The 19,279-nt window shown below is 42.0% G+C and overlaps 1 protein-coding gene across 1 annotated transcript; it reads right to left on the reverse strand.

Annotated features, from left to right (window-relative positions):
- Window positions 1-1,537: 1,537 nt before the first annotated feature.
- DSCC1 (DNA replication and sister chromatid cohesion 1) lies at window positions 1,538-17,727 on the reverse strand. The gene is made up of 9 exons (XM_032777225.2): window positions 17,467-17,727; window positions 15,499-15,667; window positions 12,766-12,900; window positions 9,332-9,422; window positions 8,630-8,768; window positions 7,098-7,150; window positions 5,706-5,860; window positions 4,625-4,773; window positions 1,538-3,023 (listed from the first exon to the last, which is right to left on the reverse strand). Exons 1-9 carry the CDS (start codon window positions 17,634-17,636, stop codon window positions 2,915-2,917), a joined length of 1,170 nt encoding a protein of 389 aa, XP_032633116.1. The 5' UTR covers window positions 17,637-17,727; the 3' UTR covers window positions 1,538-2,914.
- Between the last annotated feature and the right edge of the window lie 1,552 nt (window positions 17,728-19,279).

The following is a 19,279-nucleotide window of genomic DNA, read 5'->3' on the forward strand; positions in this document are numbered from 1 at the left end:
TTTTTTTTTCAAACGCTTTGGCATTTCATCTTCTGTAACAGAGCTCTGATAGAACAGATTTGTTTCCCCATACAGCGATCAGATCCAGTATCTCCCGTACAGTCCATGCTGGAGCTCGTTTTGGATTTGGGACTGCATTGCCACCCGTGCTGATCAGAGCTCCACATTGGGCAAACAGGAAATGAAAATCTAAATTTCCCGGGGCTTTTCCTGTTTATCTGGCCACAGCATCCGAGTTCAGATTGCTGTCCAGAGCGGTCACAGTGGTCCACTGTGGGATAGCACCCAGAGGCCAATACCATTGATTTCCGGCCACACTAACCCTAATCTGATATGATAATACCAATTTTAGCACTACTCCCATTGGGGAGGACTACAGAAACCGATTTAAAGAACCCTTTATATCGAAATAAAGAGCGTTCTGTGGATGGGTACAGTGTTAAATTGGTTTAATGCTGCTAAAATCGGTTTAAACGCGTAGTGTAGACCAGGCCTAAGGCAGGGGTGGCCAACCTGAGCCTGAGAACGAGCCAGAGTTTACCAATGTTCATTGCCAAAAAGCCACAGTAATATGTCAGCAGCCCCACTGATCAGCACCTCCCCCCTTGCTCCTGATCAGCTGTTTTGTGGAGTGCAGGAGACTTTGGCAGGGAGGGCACAGCAGGCTCAGGGGAAGGGGTGGAGTGGCGTCAGGGGCTGAGCAGTGAGCACCCCCTGGCAACTGGAAAGTTGGCACCTGTAGCTCCAGCCTCAGAGTTGGTGTCTGTACAAAGAGCTCCATATTACTTCTGAAGAGCCACACATTGGCCAGCCCGGATCTAAGGTGTTACTGAAATCTTTATTCTACCATCTCTTCAACTTCCTCTTTTCAAATCCAGGATTGTTTTGACTCTAAAACCCAGCTTGTTTCCTGTTTGGCAGTCTGCTAAAACTGATGAGAAAGTATATTGTAGTCTTATTAAAGTCAGCTGGCAATGAATATTATACATTCATTAGAGTGTTTAGACAAATCTGATGTCTAAACATCAGTTCTCTTAGTAACAACATCATGGCTTCCTACTGCTTTCCAGTAGATCACATTACCAACTAAGTAGCACTGTAAATTTACATGGTGCTTTACAGAGTAAGGCATTATTTAAAATCCACAGGAAGAGTAATCTTGTATTAAGCAATTGAAAGTGTTGATCCTTAACATGCTGACCAATCCTGTTTTATATTTTTGTGTGGAGGGTCTTGTGTGGGAGAATGGAACTGCTGAGGAAGGAGCACAAGTTGGGATTCCTGGGCCACACGCTGCTCAGCCCTTGATGGGAAGAAAAGAAAAAAAAAAGCCCCCACGCTCCTGCTTCACTAGCCTAACAATTAGGATAATCTGTTCCTGAAACAGAGCCCCCAAATTCTGCCCTGAAGACCCAGTTTATGGAAAATGTGAGATTTATTGTTCACTAAAGCCTTTTAGCATCCATATTATGTTGGGGATATTCTAGCAAAATGGAAAGACTGTCGTTCAATTTAAAAAAAAGCTGACAACAGCAAGTGGTGGCGCTGCAGTTTATTCAGCTCTTACATTAGGATTCGAAGGATAAGTATACCCTATTTTAAGGGTTAAACCAGGTTATTTTATATAGCTTTGTTCCCCTCTTCCCCCACTCATTGGCACATTAACCATCATGTGGTCTTCCACATGTATATGTAATGCCTTATGTGCATTCATATTTTACAATATTATTTCCATTGAATACTGAGATTTGCAAAGCTGTCAAATAGAAAACTGGGGTGCACGGGGTTACTAATAAATGACAAATGGAAATCCAGTTATAAAAAACCTTTACAAAATGTAATTTGACAACATTACAAAGAGTATATGCTTCACAGCTCTACATTTAAAAAAAATTTACATTTGGGTGGAAATGTTGCAGAAACTTTTTTTTAGGGTTCTCATATAGTCTAGATATGCAGTATATCACTACAAACAGTTTAATTTACCACTTCTAAAAATGTAAGCCTTCTGGTATATTAATTTTATGTTGACAGTATTCCAGTGGTGAAGGACAGGTTACAGAAAGTTGCTGAGTCCATAACATGTTTGAATAATTTGAGGCATCCCCTTAGCATTATGTAACTTAAGGCAATTTTGCCAATAGTATTAAATTGTCAAGAACCCAGAACATTAAGTGCCTCAATTCTGTTTCATGTTATCCACATACAAAGACATGAACCATAAGGACCACCTTCCAAAGGCCTGACCTGTCTTAGTCCACAGTGGAAATGAGTAATTCACCTATAAGGCCAAATTTCTCATTTTACCCACACAGCCCAAAACACTAATATTGCTTGTTGTTAACTAATACGCTCTGACAGTTCAGTTTTTATAGCAAACAAACCAAGCATTCCACTTTGCTTTTGAAATACTACATTCAGTACTGTCACTGGAACTAGACTGCTTTTACAAGATAAATGGGGGGGAAAACGACTGCTGTGTAGAAGCAATAGTTTTCTCTGTAATAATTTTCTATCAGCAGACTTAAGAAAAAAAGTGTGCGCAAACTTTGCACAAAGGGCAAGTAAAGTAAGGATAGAGTTTATTTTGCTTCTACAGTTTTAAGACAAATTACAACTTTGTTTTGTATTGAACTGAAATTTGTAAGTCTTCCTGGTTAAGTGGTGGACCCTAGATTCCAGCAATGTGTGTTTTTAGATTGTAGTAGAGCAACTGTTTCCACAAAGATCTAAAATAAAGAATTCCACTGTCTTTGGTGTATAGTACTACACTTTTTTAAGCTGGCAGATCTTTCACAACAGTGACATTTCAAATTAGTTGATCTTGCTACATAATTACAAATAATTCTGGTATGACTACCACCACTTGTTATTTCTTGATGTATTCTTGATTCTTAAATAAGGTTGTTTCTTGTTATGAGATGGGTCTTCTAGAGTTATAAACTTTGACTCCATTCTGCATGGAAGAACGAGCATATTTGGTCAGAAGTGCAGCTACTGTTTGCTTCTCTGCACATAAGTCTCTGGAGAGAAAAAAAAAGAAGTGGTGAAAACACTCTTAAGTAACTTAAAAAAAATGGTTATCAGGACAAACTATTTCAGGATTGAATACAAACTGTTTCAGTAACCTGTTTTCCTAACGTACCAATCAGCCTGGCTAGAATGTTTGTTAATAAGCTATTGGTGTACTTCTCACAAAATGCTTTCAGTCATCTAAAATTCATACCTCAGCATACCTTGCTGCATTTATGTAACTCCCAAAAGCATACTACATACTTTACAAAACACAAAAGATGGTTCCTATCTTGAATAACTTACAGTCTAAAAAGGCAAAAGGCTAATTCTGTTCTCCATTACACCAGTACAGCTGTTTACACTATAGAGCTCATGCCGTCATAGCTATATCAGCATAGCCCCGTAGTATAAACTCCGAGTACACTGGGGTTTTCTTGTCAGTGTGGATACACCACCTTCCTGAATTATGTTAGCTATGTCAACAAAAACGCTCTTCAGTTCACATAGCTGTAGCTATACTGGGAATTGGCATAGCCATATTGGTCAGGGATGTAGCTTTTTTCTACACCCCTGATGGACATAGCTGTACTGATAAGTTTAGACCAGGGGTCGGCAACCTCTGGCACGCAGCTCACCAGAGTAAGCACCCTAGTGGGCTGGGCCAGTTTGTTTATCTGCCAAGTTGGCAGGTTCGGCTGATCGCGGCTCCCACTGGCCATGGTTCGCCGTCCCAGGCCAATGGGGAAGGCAGGAAGTGTCATGAGCGAGGGATATGCTGGCTGCGGCTTCCTGCCTCCCCCATTGGCCTGGGACGGCAACCCGCGGCCCATGGGAGCTGCGATTGGCCGAACCTGCCAACTTGGCAGATAAACAAACTGGCCTGGCCCACCAGGGTGCTTATCCCAGCGAGCCAAGTGCCAGAGGTTGCTGACCCCTAGTTTAGACCAAGCCTGAGTCAATGGCATTACTTCAGATTTTACTCTGAACGGCAGAATTTGGCTCAAAGCTCTGAGGCAAGGACTTTTCTCTAAAGTCATAAATATTTGCTGCTAATCTTTCAATTTTCCCTCACTAAGTATTTGCTGACTATGCTCTTCTGATCCCTTCATCTTCCACTAGCCTGGCTGTCCTTTCTCCATAGTGTGGTTCAACACCCACTGTGAATTCACTCTCAATAATCTGCAAGAGAAAAGTTGTTACATAACTTCCAATAAAGATTTTGATTTCAAGACAGCTCATGTATGGGTCACATAGTGTTCCTAAAGGGAGAAAAAGGCCTACTGGAAGACAGTTTATAACTTTTTGCTTTTTATCCTTTGACTTCAGTGAGGGTAGAATTGTCCAAAGTCAATACAAAACTTCTATTTAGTTTAGTGGGGCCCAGGATTTCATCCTCAATGTTCACAGTCAAAGTACAGATAATACTTCTGAATGACTATACTGTAATTATATTTTACTCATGTAGAATTTGCGATAAAAATCTAGCTCTAAGTTTTTATCAGCTATCGTTGTCCATGATGCAACCAAGTATATACTACAAGTACTACAGAAGGCTTTATGTACTTACTGTACTTTAAAACAGTATTATGCTTAGTAGTGAACTACTTACTGAATATATGGGGCAATATCTGCTTCTGTCCACTTTTCCCGAATGGTAAATAACTTGTTGAACCTTTCCTGGTTATCCTCAGGCAACTCTTCTACTTTTAGCAAGAAGATAGTCTCTGGTCTTGAGTTTCTGTCCAACAGAGCCAAACCCTATAGGGACAACAATAGGATGACAAATTTTAACACAGAAAATATGATCAAACCTCCCATCTCTTGTCATATCAATTTGTGTTACTATTGCCATTTTTCTCAGTATTTTTAACACCTAAACTGTACAAGTAGTAGCAATACTAAAAGCAAAATGGAAGCCTTCACAGTACCTGCCATCATGAAGGAAGTAGTTCTCACAACCCTTGAGAGAGAGGAGTGTGTAAAAATACACAACTTGATACCCCACTACCACCTTCAACAAAATTTATATTAGTTGCAGCATGCTAGAATCATTAAAGGCTGTTGGACTTCTAGTTCTGTCTATATTGATAGTAATAGACTCTAGATTTGAATTTTCTCTTCTATAGCTATGTGTATCGGGTTCAGGAACACAGCTAGGACAGCCCTGTCATGCTCCTACAATGAAGAGGTCCTAGGCAGTTTCACTTTACAGAAAACACCTCATAAGTGCTTTAATGCAGGACCAGGATGCTTCTCTCAACTGCTGGCAAATACTGTTGAAATAAAAAATAAGAAGCCAGTTGTTCACGATTCATGTATAAGTCCTACACCAGGGGCAGACACCCTGCGGCACGCAAGCTGATTTTCAGTGGCATTCACACTGCCTGAGTCCTGGTCACCGGTCCAGGGGGCTCTGCATTTTAATTTAATTTTAAATGAAGCTGCTTAAACATTTTAAAAACCTTATTTACTTTACATACAACAATAGTTTAGTTATATATTATAGACTTAATAGAAAGACACCTAAAAATGCTAGAATGTATTACTGGCACGTGAAACCTTAAATTAGAGTAAATAAATGAAGACTTGGCAACCTTTCAGAAGTGGCATGCCAGCCTCTGTCCTACACAATACACCAGTAAGAACATTCTGCTAATACATGAAACCGAATCCACTAGTTTAGTTTTTACCTTGAGCTGATCCAGCCTTGTTGTCAGCCCTTCAGGAACACTTTGTTGCCATACTTCTTGAAATTCTGCTAGATTGAATTTAACTGCATTTTGCAAGAGCATTTGTGCTGTAGCTGTGCATATTTTATCTGCATTCATTTCAAAATAAACTTCATCTGCAAAGGGAAAAAAAATTACATTCATAGGTTCTTACCTGCATTGGTATCAGGACATTTCTATGCCTCAAATTTCCCCTCTGTTCTGCAGTTTCCCCCTCCCAGCAGGGTAATTTGTGCCTAAGTTTCCCCTCGGTCTGATTGAGAAATTTGATTATGTTTTACCCTCAGGCTAAACTAAAGTCCCCTTCCTTCCCAGGTAAACAAGAGTCAGATCAGAAACAAGTACATCCTTAGTCCTCTACTGGCCTCAGCTTTTAGCCCTGTTGATCAGGACTATCATCAATAGACCTGACCCTCCTCAGGTGAAACAGTCCTTTTACGCTCCATCCCCATCTCTTTCACTCTTCTTTATGCAAGTCTGATATCAACAGCTGTTTGCACTCTCTGAGCTAAACAGTTCAGTAGTCCTTTAACTTCCTCAAGGTCCATATCCTTGTCTTCTCCCTTGATACAGGGAAATGAAGAGGGTGAGGTGCACTTTCTCCCAGTCTCTGAAAGGCCTAGTCCAAAGCCCATTAAAAAAAAAAAAAAATGTGCAAACCCTGGGTCTCAAGCTTAGCTGCTTCACCTTCTCCCTTCCCAAGCTCCTCCTGCATCCAGGTCCTCTCACAGACTTCCAAGCCACTTCCTTGGGCTCAAACCAACCAACCGCTCCCATGCGCCTTGTTTAGAGATATCCCAACAGTCATTGCTGCTATAGTGCCATTCCCAACGCCCTTAGTGGAGAACTCCACACCATGTCTTGCTATTTCCCTGGTCTCAGCTTATACAGGTAGAGTGCCTTCTATAGCTCTGCCTTTCCCAACACTCATTCCAACCCCCGATTATGGTCTGAAATCAGAAACACTCATGTTGGGCTTGTAGTCCTCTAAGAGCCACTATGCCCTACTACACAAGTTAATTCAAATGCCTGGATAACAAAATCCATCAGAAAAAAAGTTCTTTAATGCTGTGCAACACATTCAAACTCAACCACAGAAATTATGAATTGGAAAGATCTACTAGTTTATCTCAGGCACCTCTCTGCTAATTCATGATTTTTCTCTAATGACACTAGTTTCCCTCTCCCACAGTTTAGTAGACCTCACAGTTACAGAAATTTTCCATGATAATCAGCCTAAACATTTCCTAACTCAGTGTTAGCCTCTGTACTCTCTTACATTTTATTTTAGTGATGTAATTTATTAATTCTTAACTCTCCTTTCTTAATAAATGCATCCCTGCCATAACTTACCTTCATCAGTATATTTCATTCCATAACTTAAAAGAATATGTTGAATCATTTCTCTGAAAGAAAATGTTAAACTTTAAGATCTACTTTCGTGCATTTCAGGTTCATGGCAAAGGAATGCAGTTTGCAAAAATGTATTATATAAAGTTAATTAGCATACAATCATTAAAAAAAACACTACAAATACCTTCCTCCCTCCCACTAATACTGAAACAGGGACAGGGACAGGCAAGGCAAGGCAAAAGCAGGAAAGACAATAGGGGATGGGATGTGCCGTGGTTCAGTCCACTACCCCAGCAACGTCATCTCCTGCTGCCTCCCTAGTACCCACTCCCATGTGCTTTGAAGAGGTACAGAGGGAAGGAAAATAGAGACTCTTGCCTTCTCTCATTTTTCACTGGCAAAAAGCATCACAGAGTTTCACAAAACCCTGCAGTTATGTATAACATATTAATAAAAGGTATTTTATGGACTGGTTGCATCAAATTATAGCCTAACTTGTACTACTTTGCAGATTTTGGATGAAAGCAAAATGTCAGTATGTTTTTTTTTCCCCCCCCAAATGAAGTTCAACAAAAATTTATAAAGCCTCAGTTGGCAATCACAATTCAATAGCCTTGTAATTTGAATGGAATGGCCTGTAAATATTTTAATACTATTCGATTAATATGATCACTGATATTTATTCAAATATAGCATTATACTACCAGAAGTACCAGTGCTTAATACAAAATGATTATGCAAGAGGTGCCCACCACACAGTTTTGGTTTGCCATGCTTCCTGAATGGTATTCCACCATGGGCAGCAGTTTGCCAATTAAGTAGTGGGTACGAACAGCACTTTAGCTGTTGTGTCAGTGTACATTTTACCACTTGTCACTGGAATCAGTGGATACTTTTGCCTGCCATGAGACTGGAGTAGGATCTTTTGTAATCCCGACACGCATTATCTGACAGTGATCAGGGAACAGAGATTAGTCTAGCCAGACCTGATCTTTACTGCATAAAATTACTCAGGCCCATGCTATGCTCCCCTGGAGCACATAAAAAAATGGTGGGGGGGAAAAAAGCCCTCATTGTGCCTCATGCACAGCAAGGGACACAAGTGCAGCCCACATACTCCCTTTATAAAAGGACTGCCTCTCTGGAGGACAAAAGATTCCTGCAAAACATGAGGAGACAGGCCATCGCCCTGTCCCACCTACATACCAGACAACAAAGGTGGCCAGAAGTATTTAGAGTGGGCAGGGGGTAAGTGCATCCCTTCCGCCCCAAGTAGGTTGTAGCAATGAATGTGTTCGAAACTATGAGCCAGTGCAGCTCCACACTGACCTCAGAGCAGGACTGTACCTTGAAGGTGAAATGGATTTATGTTTTACAGAGTCAAAGAACTTCTAATCTTGACCACTGTTAGTTGAATATAGTTATATTATAGGACTCCTCTAAGGTAAGTGCAAATACTAATGATGATTAATATGGGTAACAGTAATTTGTTTTCTAGTGCTTTAAGCACAAAGAAACAAAAAGATACTTACTCGGGTTCCAGGGGTCCAAGTTCTTGAAGACAGATACTTAAAGGAACCTTGCCAAAAGACCAAGATTCAGAATCTATTAGTTGAGTCACATGATTCAGAAGTTTCATCTCATAATCAAATTCTAGAACCCGCCAACATCCTGCCAAACAGAAGAAATATGTAATAATACTTTGTAATTCTGCTTCTCTGAAAATATCTTTCAGGGTTCTCACACTTGAGGCCAGGTCTACACGACGCGCAAAAATCGATTTTAGATATGCAATTTCAGCTACGAGAATAGCGTAGCTGAAATCGATTATCTAAAATCGATCTACTCACCCGTCTTCACCGCACGGGATCGATGTGCGCGGCTTGCCATGTCGATTCCGGAACTCCGTTGGTTTTGGTGGAGTTCCGGAATCGATGTAAGCGCGCTCAGGGATTGATATATCGCGTCTAGATGAGACGCGATATATCGATCCCCGAGCAATCGATTGTAACGCGCCGATATGGCGCGTCATATAGACGTGGCGTGAGTCTCAACTCCTTTTCAAGGCACAAACAGAACACCAAGCTCTTAAAGTGTTATTTAAACAACATTTAACAAGAGAAGAAAAAGGAACAGAATAGTAGAATGGAGCGGAGACCAGCATGTTCCTCACTAAGTTGACCCCATGTCTTATGCTACAAAATAATGCATATCCTACCTATAGGGACAAATACCTTCAATTTTACAGGCGTTTATAACCTGCAACTGATGCAGTATTTCCTCCTCACTTGCTTGAATCCGATCTAGCAAATCTTCCATTGTATACTGCAACATGCAAGAAGAAAAAATGGGTTACCTTCAACCCTGGCTAACGCTAAATTGAAGTAAGTAAATATTACCTTATATAACTATAATGAAGATAAACATTATTTAGAACAGGGATGGAAGAACAGAGTGAAGGCTTGGCTTTTGCAGAGTTTTGAAGTCTCTTAAATTTACCACACTAGTTCAAATTTGCAAACAATCTTTTCCTGCAATTTAAACTAGTTTCTCCAAAGATCATTCAATTTTTTTTTAAAATAACATTCTTTCTAGTTAAAGGAAGCCTTTGCACCATGTACCAGTGATATAAGACTACCTCCAGAAGTCAGACTGGCTCAAGTGGGCATCCTATGTAAAGTACCCATTTGCTTTTCATTCCCCCTCTGTGGAGGATGGTCACTTTAAAACGTACAGTATTCAAGCAGGTTTAAATCAGGCAAAACAAATTCTGAAAAGTGAATGAGTTACCTCAATCGTTGTCAGCAAAATAAGTTGCTTCACATCAGTCCAAATAATTGACAAACATGTTCTACCAGATTGGCCAAAATGCACCTCACCAGGTTTGTCTTTGTTATGCCATTACATTTTTAAAAAAGGCACATCTAATATTTAAGCTAATACTTAAGTTTTTGTTTTTTAAAAAAAATTCCTTGCAGGAATGAATTTATTCATCTTAAGTAAAGTAATCTGGTAGACTAGGAGAAGGCAAAACAGCAAACCACCATTAACTTTCGTGGACACCATCTTAATTTTGAGATAAAAAAAATGTTCTTTTCCTCCATATTTCTCTTCTTTCCTAGTCATTGCTTTTTTCTCTTCCATGCTTCCTTCCTTTTCTGTTAGGATGCATGTTGTAGTACCATGACACCTCACAAACCCAGCAGTGTTGGGACTATGTCAATACTTCAACAGCTGACCTCCAAGCTAGGCTCAGGCACTTCAAGAAATGTTATTGGCAATTTAGCAGATGAAACAATACTCTGAGTTAGAATAGAATATATGTCCTATAAAATGGTGTTTGAGAGCACTGCTGCATATGCTTTCTTTCAGATGAGAAGCAACACCAAAATCCAGACCACTAATGCTCATTAAGCAGCCTGGGATTTCTATGTAAAAGTACATATATGAACTCAAGTGTTTTAAGCAAGTTACATCTTAGGTCATTTAGTCTGTCTAAATTTGACTGTAATTTCACTGGCAACAGTATTCTTCACTTTCTGCCTCACACTTTAGTGCTGCTGTACCTGGATACTAAATATTCGCTGTTTTACTTTAGCAGTGAAATATTTAAATGTAACAAACACTTTAGCAGTATGCTGTGTTATAGGAAACTCATGTTTTCATAATCTACTGAACTATCATTTTCATGCAGAGGACAAAAAATAAAAAAATAAAAATCACATGCCAAGAGAAATGCAAGGACTAAATAAGGAGCAAAGCAAAAATTCATATAATCACTTGTATTGTGGTGGCATCTAGGGACTCCAGTCAGAATCAGCACCCATAGCAAGGTGTAGCCTCTCCTCTCAAGGAATTTACAATCTAATTTAAAATTCCACAGTGTTATCTATAACAGTTAAGAATCTTATGTTGTTTCAAAAAAAATTATTTTTATTCCTCTAATATTCTATATTCTGACCAAAATTCACAAGATAATTAGACAAAACAGCCATGTTAAAAGTATTTTCTTTTAAATGCAGAGAAGTCTTAGATGTTACCTTTGAGCATTAATATCTGAAAGGATATTTGTATTATCATGCAAATATAAGTTAGCTTTAAAATTAGTCAGCTTATAGATCATACGTAAATGTTCAGAAACTGTACTTTACTCCATCTTTATTTAATATTTCCTCAAGACCTGCATTATGTTTTAGGTCAGCTGATTCATACCTCTCATTCTGACCATTCTTGATGTCTGAATTGGCTTTTATAAAGGCAGAACTTGCATGTTAATAGCAAAATAAAACCCATCACTGGCAGTAGAGTTCTGTAATTACATTTGCCTTGGGAGTAATCTCAACCATTTCTCCCTCCACTTCAACCATATCACCCTTGCTATTCTACTTCTCTTCCTTCCCATATCATTTTACTTCTCTTTCCTTAGTGGTGAGTGCCTTTTACATAGGGTAAGTGATGAAGTCACAAGAACCACAAGTAACTGTGGGGAAAGCCACTACATCTGATAGTCACATAACATTTGGGGGATTTAGATAGCCAGTTCCTTAAGATTTCAAAATGGACGTTACCAGTCCCTCCTCCCCGCAACTTCTGGCTTCATTTTGCTGGCTTAGTGTATAAGTCTTTCCCCTGCAAGAGGGGGACAGTAATTCTCACTACCCTCTAGTCAAATGGTTTTCAGACTTTTTTAGTTGAAGAAAATTGTTGATGCCCATTACATAGTGGAGTTGGGAATGAGGGGTTCAGGGTGTGGGAGGGGGTCAGGACTCTGGGCTGGGAAAGCAGGCTCTGGGGTGAGGCCAGGGATGAGGGCTTTGCAGGAGGGGGTTCAGGGCTAGGGTAGGGGATTGGGGTGCGCAGGCTTACCTGTGGCAGCTCCCAGTCAGCAGTGCAACAGGAGAGCTAAGGCAGGCTTCCTGCCTATCCTGGCACTGTGGACTGCGCTGCGCCCCGGAAGCAGCCAGCAATAGGTCCGGCTCCTAGGCAGAAGCTGCTCCGCAAGGCTCTTGACCGCAGGCGCCCCCCCCCGCCCTCAGTTCCCATTGGCCAGGAAACAGAGTGCGGAGTCAGTACTCGGTCAGCGTGCAGAGCCCCGTGCTCCCACCCCATCTAGCAGCCAGACCTGCTGCTGGCTGCTTCCGGGGTGCAGCGCAGTATCAGAATAGGTAGGAACTAGCCTGCCTTAGCCGGGCAGCACCACCAGTGGGACTTTTAATGGCCCAGTCAGCAGTGCTGACCAGAGCCGCCACGACTCAGTGCCTTACATTCTGCGACCGAGTACTGGGTCACGGCCCGCAGTTTGAAAACCACGCTCTAGTCTACACAAAAAAGCAAGACTCCGTTTCTTCTCACTACCTTTCTTTTTCTTCTGCATACCATCAGGCAAACAACCTACTGACTGCAGCCAGTAACACTGCCAGCAATTCCCGACTAGGCTAGCATGCCAGGCTGTCTCAAGCAGGGAGAAAAAGCAGCTCAGAGCAGGACTGTGTACAAGTGCGCAGCTCAGGGCAGGACTGTGTACAAGTGCACAGTTCTGCATAATTCAGTAAAACTGGGTGCAAAGGCATTTTTTCTAGTTAAGAATGTAGCTTTACTAGGCTTTTATATCATTACCAATTACAAAGGAAAATTAAAAAGAAGGAAGTGATTTACTTAACAGGCTCACCTTTGAGTCAGTCAGAGCTTTCTCTCTCTCACTGTCTGGCCCTTCATAAGGATTTTCCATTAGAAGTTTCTTTAGTTTCTTTAGTTTAGGTCGACATTTCCTTAATTCCCAGTAATTATTGGAAAAACCAGCAATCTACAAAAAGAAATTAAATGTTCGGTGACTCATTTAATTTAACACTGTCAGCCAAAGTAACTTGCAAAGAATAATTAGCAATGAATTTTACAGAGGTCACATAAAAAACAAACAACAAGATTTTTATTAAGAGATTGTTCTTCTTTTCTAAAGAAGTGTAGGCAGAAATTTTCTCCACACTGAAGTCCATTATTGGTAATAAGAGTTAGAAGTCTGTAGTTCAGTAATAAAAGCATACCTGCTGTCTACATGACAAAGAAACCAGCTGGTCTCTACATACAGACAATACCTGCTAATGGCCGGATAATTTAAAGTCCTGTCAATTTCACCCCTTTCAACATCTGTTCTTTTCTTCTTAATACCTCAGTCTTGCTGCTCTCCACAACCCATCTTTTTATTCTCCTTCTCTCATCTTTCCAATTACTTCCCACATTCTTGAACTCCTAGTTAATGGATATTTTACTACACAATGAATGAAGAAGGGAGCTATGACTCATCACTTCTTTAAACATGCATCTTGGGAAAGAAGATGTTCGCTACACAGCTATGTAAGCCAGGTACATGCACTAAGTGTGCCCAGAGGTCATTGTTAAAAATACTTCACATTTCTTTTCCCCAGGCCCAGAAAAAGAGGTTTACCAGTGACACCATGGCAGGGTTTGGAGCCAAGGTGGGTGTCTCCCTTGCCCAAGATATCTATACAGAGACAGGACATGACAGAAGCTGAGTAGGGCAACCGACGGAAGAACTGCCTTCATTCCCTAATCTACCACATAGGGAGAACTGAAAACAAGCAGTGTAATTGATACAAGGCCTTCAATCTTCTAAACTCACTAGGCTCTTCAGAGGAATCTCAGGGTGCGTTGGTACATCTCTGAAGCATACCTTGGGCATCCCCCAAAGTCCTACTGAGGAGTTCAGATGATAGGAGGCATTAGTCAATGCTTGGCTGTTGAGGAGGCCATCAATCGGACAGGTGAGAGCACAGAATGGGGAAGGCACAGCAGGCTGCAAGCTCATTTAGTGTTATTGCTCTCAGATCCAGCCACAGCCCCTATCCCTGTATGAAAAATCCTGTTAACAGCTGGAGTAACAGAAAAGCTCAATTTTAAAAAAAATGTATTTTAAGAAGTCAGGATTTTAAAGATGTTCGATCAAATCTGATTTTTACGTAATTTTTTTTTTTAAATTGTCCCTTTAACTATTGAAGCTAGATTGTCAATTAAAAAAACCAAAACACTACTACTCAATAAAGCAGCCTAGCTACAAAATGCTATATACAAATTCTGTTTGGAAATCTTAGACCTTTTTTTTTGTTTATAGTTTTTGCCTATTAGTTTATTTAAATAAATATTAGTTTATGACCTCAGTTCTCCAGCTCTTTTCATATACAATGGCAATTACACAAGCAGAATAACTACAACATTTGGGTCTTTTTTTCTGTGCTTATTTTTCATTTATTTTCAAATCTCAGAGAAGATAATAGTCCTGGTCATTTAGTGGTAGAAAAATATGCTAACACATGTGAGTTCATAGCCAGAGCTAGTTGCTCACCCTGGACAAACATAGCAGAATGCTCAGACCCTTGGAAAGGGAGTGCTTGCTCCTGAGTGATCATCTCTTTGGACTGATGCATGAGCCTATCAATACTGCTTCCGGAAGAAAGGTAATTTATCTCATTATTTGTATTATGGTAGCACTTACAGGCCCCAACCCCATTGTATTTAGCACTATGCACACAACAAAACGAAAGTACCTCCCACAAAGAGTTTTCAACTTATACACTACAACATGTTTGGGAGGGTCTTAGGAAAGATCCCAACCAAAAAAAAACAACAAAAGTGATTTGACAGAAAGTTATCTTGGTGCATGTGATTTAAAAAAATCATTACATAACATAGCAAGACTGAAAGAGGAGGAATATTACTTCCTTGTTAATCTACTTTTTCATACCAGCAGAACTGCGGACTTTGTGGAATAAATAATGTTCTGATTGTTCTAGGACGGGAGGAGGGTGACTCCTCCTTAGTGATGTCATTATAGTCACTGCACAAAATTAAGAGCAAGTGATAATATTTTCCTAACCATTTTTAGGAAAATTTGATTTATTATATTTGCTTCAAAGGGGAGGAAACAATGAATTCTTTAAACTCATAATTCTAAAATCCTCCACCCCACAGAATCTTTCCAGATGCAACAGTTAGGATAGAAGAGTCATCTCTGAAGATATTTTGTTAAACTATGGAACTAAGAAAGTGCAGCACAATCTGCCTTTGAAGGTAGGCTATTTAAACAGGCACTCTACTAACGTAAAAGTGTCAATTTGCTCCTTGTGTCTCACATTTAAAACAGCTCACTTGGGTGAAGGAGAAAATATCTATTCTTTCACATTACTAAGCACCATGAGTACTTACTGCATCACCAAAAATAGACTATATGCTTGGATCTGTTAAACAGATGACAACTGAAGCCATGAGAGGTAAGTTTTATGTTAATACACTCATGCTGATCATTTGCAATTGTAAGACATTATAATAACATGCACCTTAGATGTAACACTAATATGAAAAATAGGCAATAAGGAAACAAAAAATATACCTGGGTGTGAATGATATTACATGATGCTTGATCTGCAAGCAGCTGTTCTGGAGTTTTACAGCCAGGGATAAACAGCAACGTATTTGAAGTATCTGCTATTTTCATATCATAAGTTTTATCTTTACTGCACAGCACAGCCTGTTCATCTTTTTCACCACGGATCACTAGGCTAAAAACAAAGTGTTTGTTTTTAAATGCAACAATAGCAAAGGAATATTCATCTTTATTTACAGATAACATAACATTTCAAATATATTAAAAGTACACCTCTACCCCGATATAACACTGTCTTTGAGAGCCAAAAAATCTTACCACGTTATAGGTGAAACCGCGTTATATCCAACTTGCTGTGATCCGCCCGTGCGCAGCCCCACCCGCCTGGAGCACTGCTTTACCACATTATGTCCGAATTCATGTTATAGTGGGTCACATCATATTGGGGTAGAGGTGTATTGCTAACCAGGTGGCAAGTTGCGGTTATGACTACTGATACCAATTGGAATATCATATCTACAAGTTGTGACATACAGTTAGTTTAATCGTATTACTGTTACCCCTTCCTCCTTCCCACACCACTTGCTCATTTGTTCATTTCACTCACCTTCTTATCTTTTAAATCTTGATCCTGCAAGCTCATATACATGACCAATGCCACACTGAAGTCCCAGTCGCTCCCAACTTAATTCAGGCCATTGGGTAATGGCACAACTACTCCTCTAATACAAACCCAGACCTATTAACAGTGTAACTTTGAATGTTCTTCAGAAAAAAATTCTACTTACATATGATTTTTAACATTTTCTTACATGTTTGCCTTAGAACAGCAGTTCTCAGGGGCCCTGATCAGGTTTCAGGGGGCCCTCCAAGCAGGAGCAGCATTAGATTCACTACATGCATCCGACAAAGAGGGTATTCACCCACAAAAGCTCATGCTCCAAAACGTCTTTTAGTCTACAAGGTGTCACAGGACTCTTTGCTGATTTTACAGATCCAGACTAATATGGCTACCCCTCTGATATTAGATTCACTGAGGCCCAGAGCAGAAAGCCAAAGCCTCTTCACCCCATCACCCCAGGCTGAGGTCAAAGCCTGAGCAACTTAGCTTCATGGGGCCCTGGGTAAGTGCCCTGTTTACTACCCCCTAATGCCAGCATTTATATGCATAACAGGTGTGGTGGTACAGCTGGGCCATGGAGTTTTTATAGCCAGTTGGGGGGGGGGGGGGGGGGTTCTCAGAAAGAAAAAGGTCGAGAACCCCTGCCTTGGAGGGCAACTGTAGTCAAATGAAGGGGTTTTCAAAACCACATCCCCCAAGCCACCCACACTTGGTCCCAGGGCTCCATGCTCCAGAGTTCTCTGTGACCCCCCCAAACCAGAATACATCCCATTGTTTAAACCAAAAGAAACTACCCAGAACCACAAAAAACAAATGTGGTTCACACGTACGCACTTCATGAATAGTCCTATTGAGCTCAAAAGAACTATTCACAGGCAGAAATGTTTAGAAGTTGAGAGCCACATTTTCATTAATTGTGCTATACGTGGGAAACAGATATGTTCTATATCAGAGGGGTAGCCGTTTAAGTCTCGATTTGTAAAAGCAGCAAAGAATCCTGTGGCACCTTATAGACTAACAGACGTACTGGAGCATGAGCTTTCGTGGGTGAATACCCACTTCGTAGGATGTTCTAGGTATCCAAAAATTGATCACTTCACATTTTCACAAATATATAATTAAAAAAATTTAAAATATAAATTTAAACTCCACCCAGCAAAGATGTGCAACGGGCTCAGGGAGGTTTTCGGTTTGGCAAATAGTACAGACCCATTTTAACTGTGATCTACCCCCTTGACACGACCGCATGCCACGGTCCCGGCAACCTCCCCACCCCTATCGTTTCTGCCCGCCCGACAGGGGGCGCTGCAAGCCCGGTCCCCCGCGAGTCCCAGGCCGGCCCACTTCCGCACCTGCGCCCCGCCTCCAGCTCGGCGCAAAGGCCCGGCTCGAGCTGCAGCAGGCAGCACTCTCCGGCGCTGGCGCGGGGGCTGAAGCTGAGGCAGTGCACGGGCGGCAGCAGCTCCACCGGGTTCAGCTTCGCGATATGCAGCGTGGCCTCCACCTCCTCGAGGCTCCGCATCCTGCCCGGCGCTGGGCTCTCCGCTCAAAGGGACGGGCCAGCGGCGCGCAGCAAACAGTTCCAAAAGCGCGCGCGCCAAAACACCGCGCCGCCCCCCCCGCCGCCACCTCCACGCGCCGCGCTTGGGCGGGGCCACGAAGAGGGAGAGAACCCGACGAAGAGCCACGTGACCCCTAGTGCGCGAGAAGGGGGTTGGAGGCGTGCGGCGGCGTCTAGATGAGAAGGGCAAGAATGAGAGCGAGCTCTCCCTGTAGCCTATGGTTGGGGGAAGCGCAAACGCGCGTGCGCGACTTGGATTCCAACGATTCTCTGTTCACTTACTAATACCCTTTGCAGAGCAGGTGCGGGCGGTGGAGTTGAGGTGTGAGGAGTAAAGGGAAAAGAGCTTTCCCCGTTTTACTGCCTCCTTCCTAAGAGGAGGGCTGCCTGTGCTCATCTCCCTGGCTCTCCCCTTTAACTGTGCGGAGGTTCCCAGTCCCTGCAGAAGGTGGGGATGGGCGACAGGATGGATCACTTGATAAATACCTGCAGGGCCAGCTTTAAGCCGATTCCCTGGAATTGGGCCCCACGCCTTAGGCGCCTTTTAAATTTTTATAATTTTATTTTCACGCACCCGGTGGCTTGGGGGGGGGGCTGTCCTTCGGTCCCGCAGAAGACCCGGAGTGGACCCCTGCTGCCGAAGTGCTGCCGAAGCCCCGCACTGCTGCCGAGTATTCAAATCGGGCCCCACCCTTCGGAAAGCCGGCCCTGATTCACTGTTCTGTTCATTCCCTCTCAGGCGGGCATTGGCCATTGTCAGAGACAGGATACTGAGCTAGATGGACCTTTGGTCTGACCCAGTATGGTTGTTCTCATGTACGTGTGGCTGGTTCTCAAGTTAGCTCTGTTCTTGAGCTCCTGTTTCCCAGTGAAGACAATCTGTAACAGAGAAGGGCACCAGAGAAATGTGGCCCCTAACCCATTGTGTTCCCTTTGGCCTCACTGCCTCCCATTGCATTTCATTGATACAGATGTTTTGGGGGACCCTGAGCTTAGGGGAGTAGATACAATCCCCCACCCCCCTTGTTAGACTCCCATACAAGGGGAGCAGCTGTTTGTTGTCTGCCCTTTGATTCCTATTTGGAGTCACACGCCATGTGAGGGATCTAACCACAATTAACGGTAGCAAGGTGGAGAGAGATCTTCTGATCACCGTGGGCAGTGGTCACGGCTCTGATGGGCTGAATCCCTGAAAATCAGAATTACAAAGCAGGAAAAATAACCGTGATGCTGGTGAGGCCCTTCCAGCAATAAACAACAGAAGTTGTTCTCCTGTTGCTGTTAACACCAACATCTCCTTTGAAAGGCCGTGGTGAGCGAAATCTCAGGTTCTGTTTCCAGTTCACTTTCCTTTATACCATGAAGAGGAGCTATTGACAAAGACTAAGTGCAGGTCAGACATGGGACAAAACATCTGTAGCAGCTTTTGCCACTAGGTAACTTGCCAAGTGCAATGTCACATGAGACTTGATCAGCATAGAGAAAACAGAGCAAGGGTGAAAGCAGACTTCTGTGGTGACCCTTTTAATCCTATGATTCTGTGAAATGAGGACAGCTGTTCTTCAAAGAGCTTGCATACTAGCAACAGGAGCAGAAAAGATGCC

The sequence above is a fragment of the Chelonoidis abingdonii genome, chromosome 2 (assembly GCF_003597395.2).
Source record: "Chelonoidis abingdonii isolate Lonesome George chromosome 2, CheloAbing_2.0, whole genome shotgun sequence".
NCBI classification, from domain to species: Eukaryota; Metazoa; Chordata; order Testudines; family Testudinidae; genus Chelonoidis; species Chelonoidis abingdonii.

What these genes read in the sequence shown, in the direction of transcription:
- DSCC1 (XM_032777225.2), bottom strand. Translation starts at nt 17,636, where the DNA reads ATGCGGAGCCTCGAGGAGGTGGAGGCCACGCTGCATATCGCGAAGCTG. An exon ending in AATGAAATATACTGATGAAG is followed by an intron (nt 5,861 to 7,097) that starts GTAAGTTATGGC and finishes TTCCCTTTGCAG; the next exon opens with ATGAAGTTTATTTTGAAATG. An exon ending in CAAGGCTGGATCAGCTCAAG is followed by an intron (nt 4,774 to 5,705) that starts GTAAAAACTAAA and finishes TTGTCCCTATAG; the next exon opens with GGTTTGGCTCTGTTGGACAG.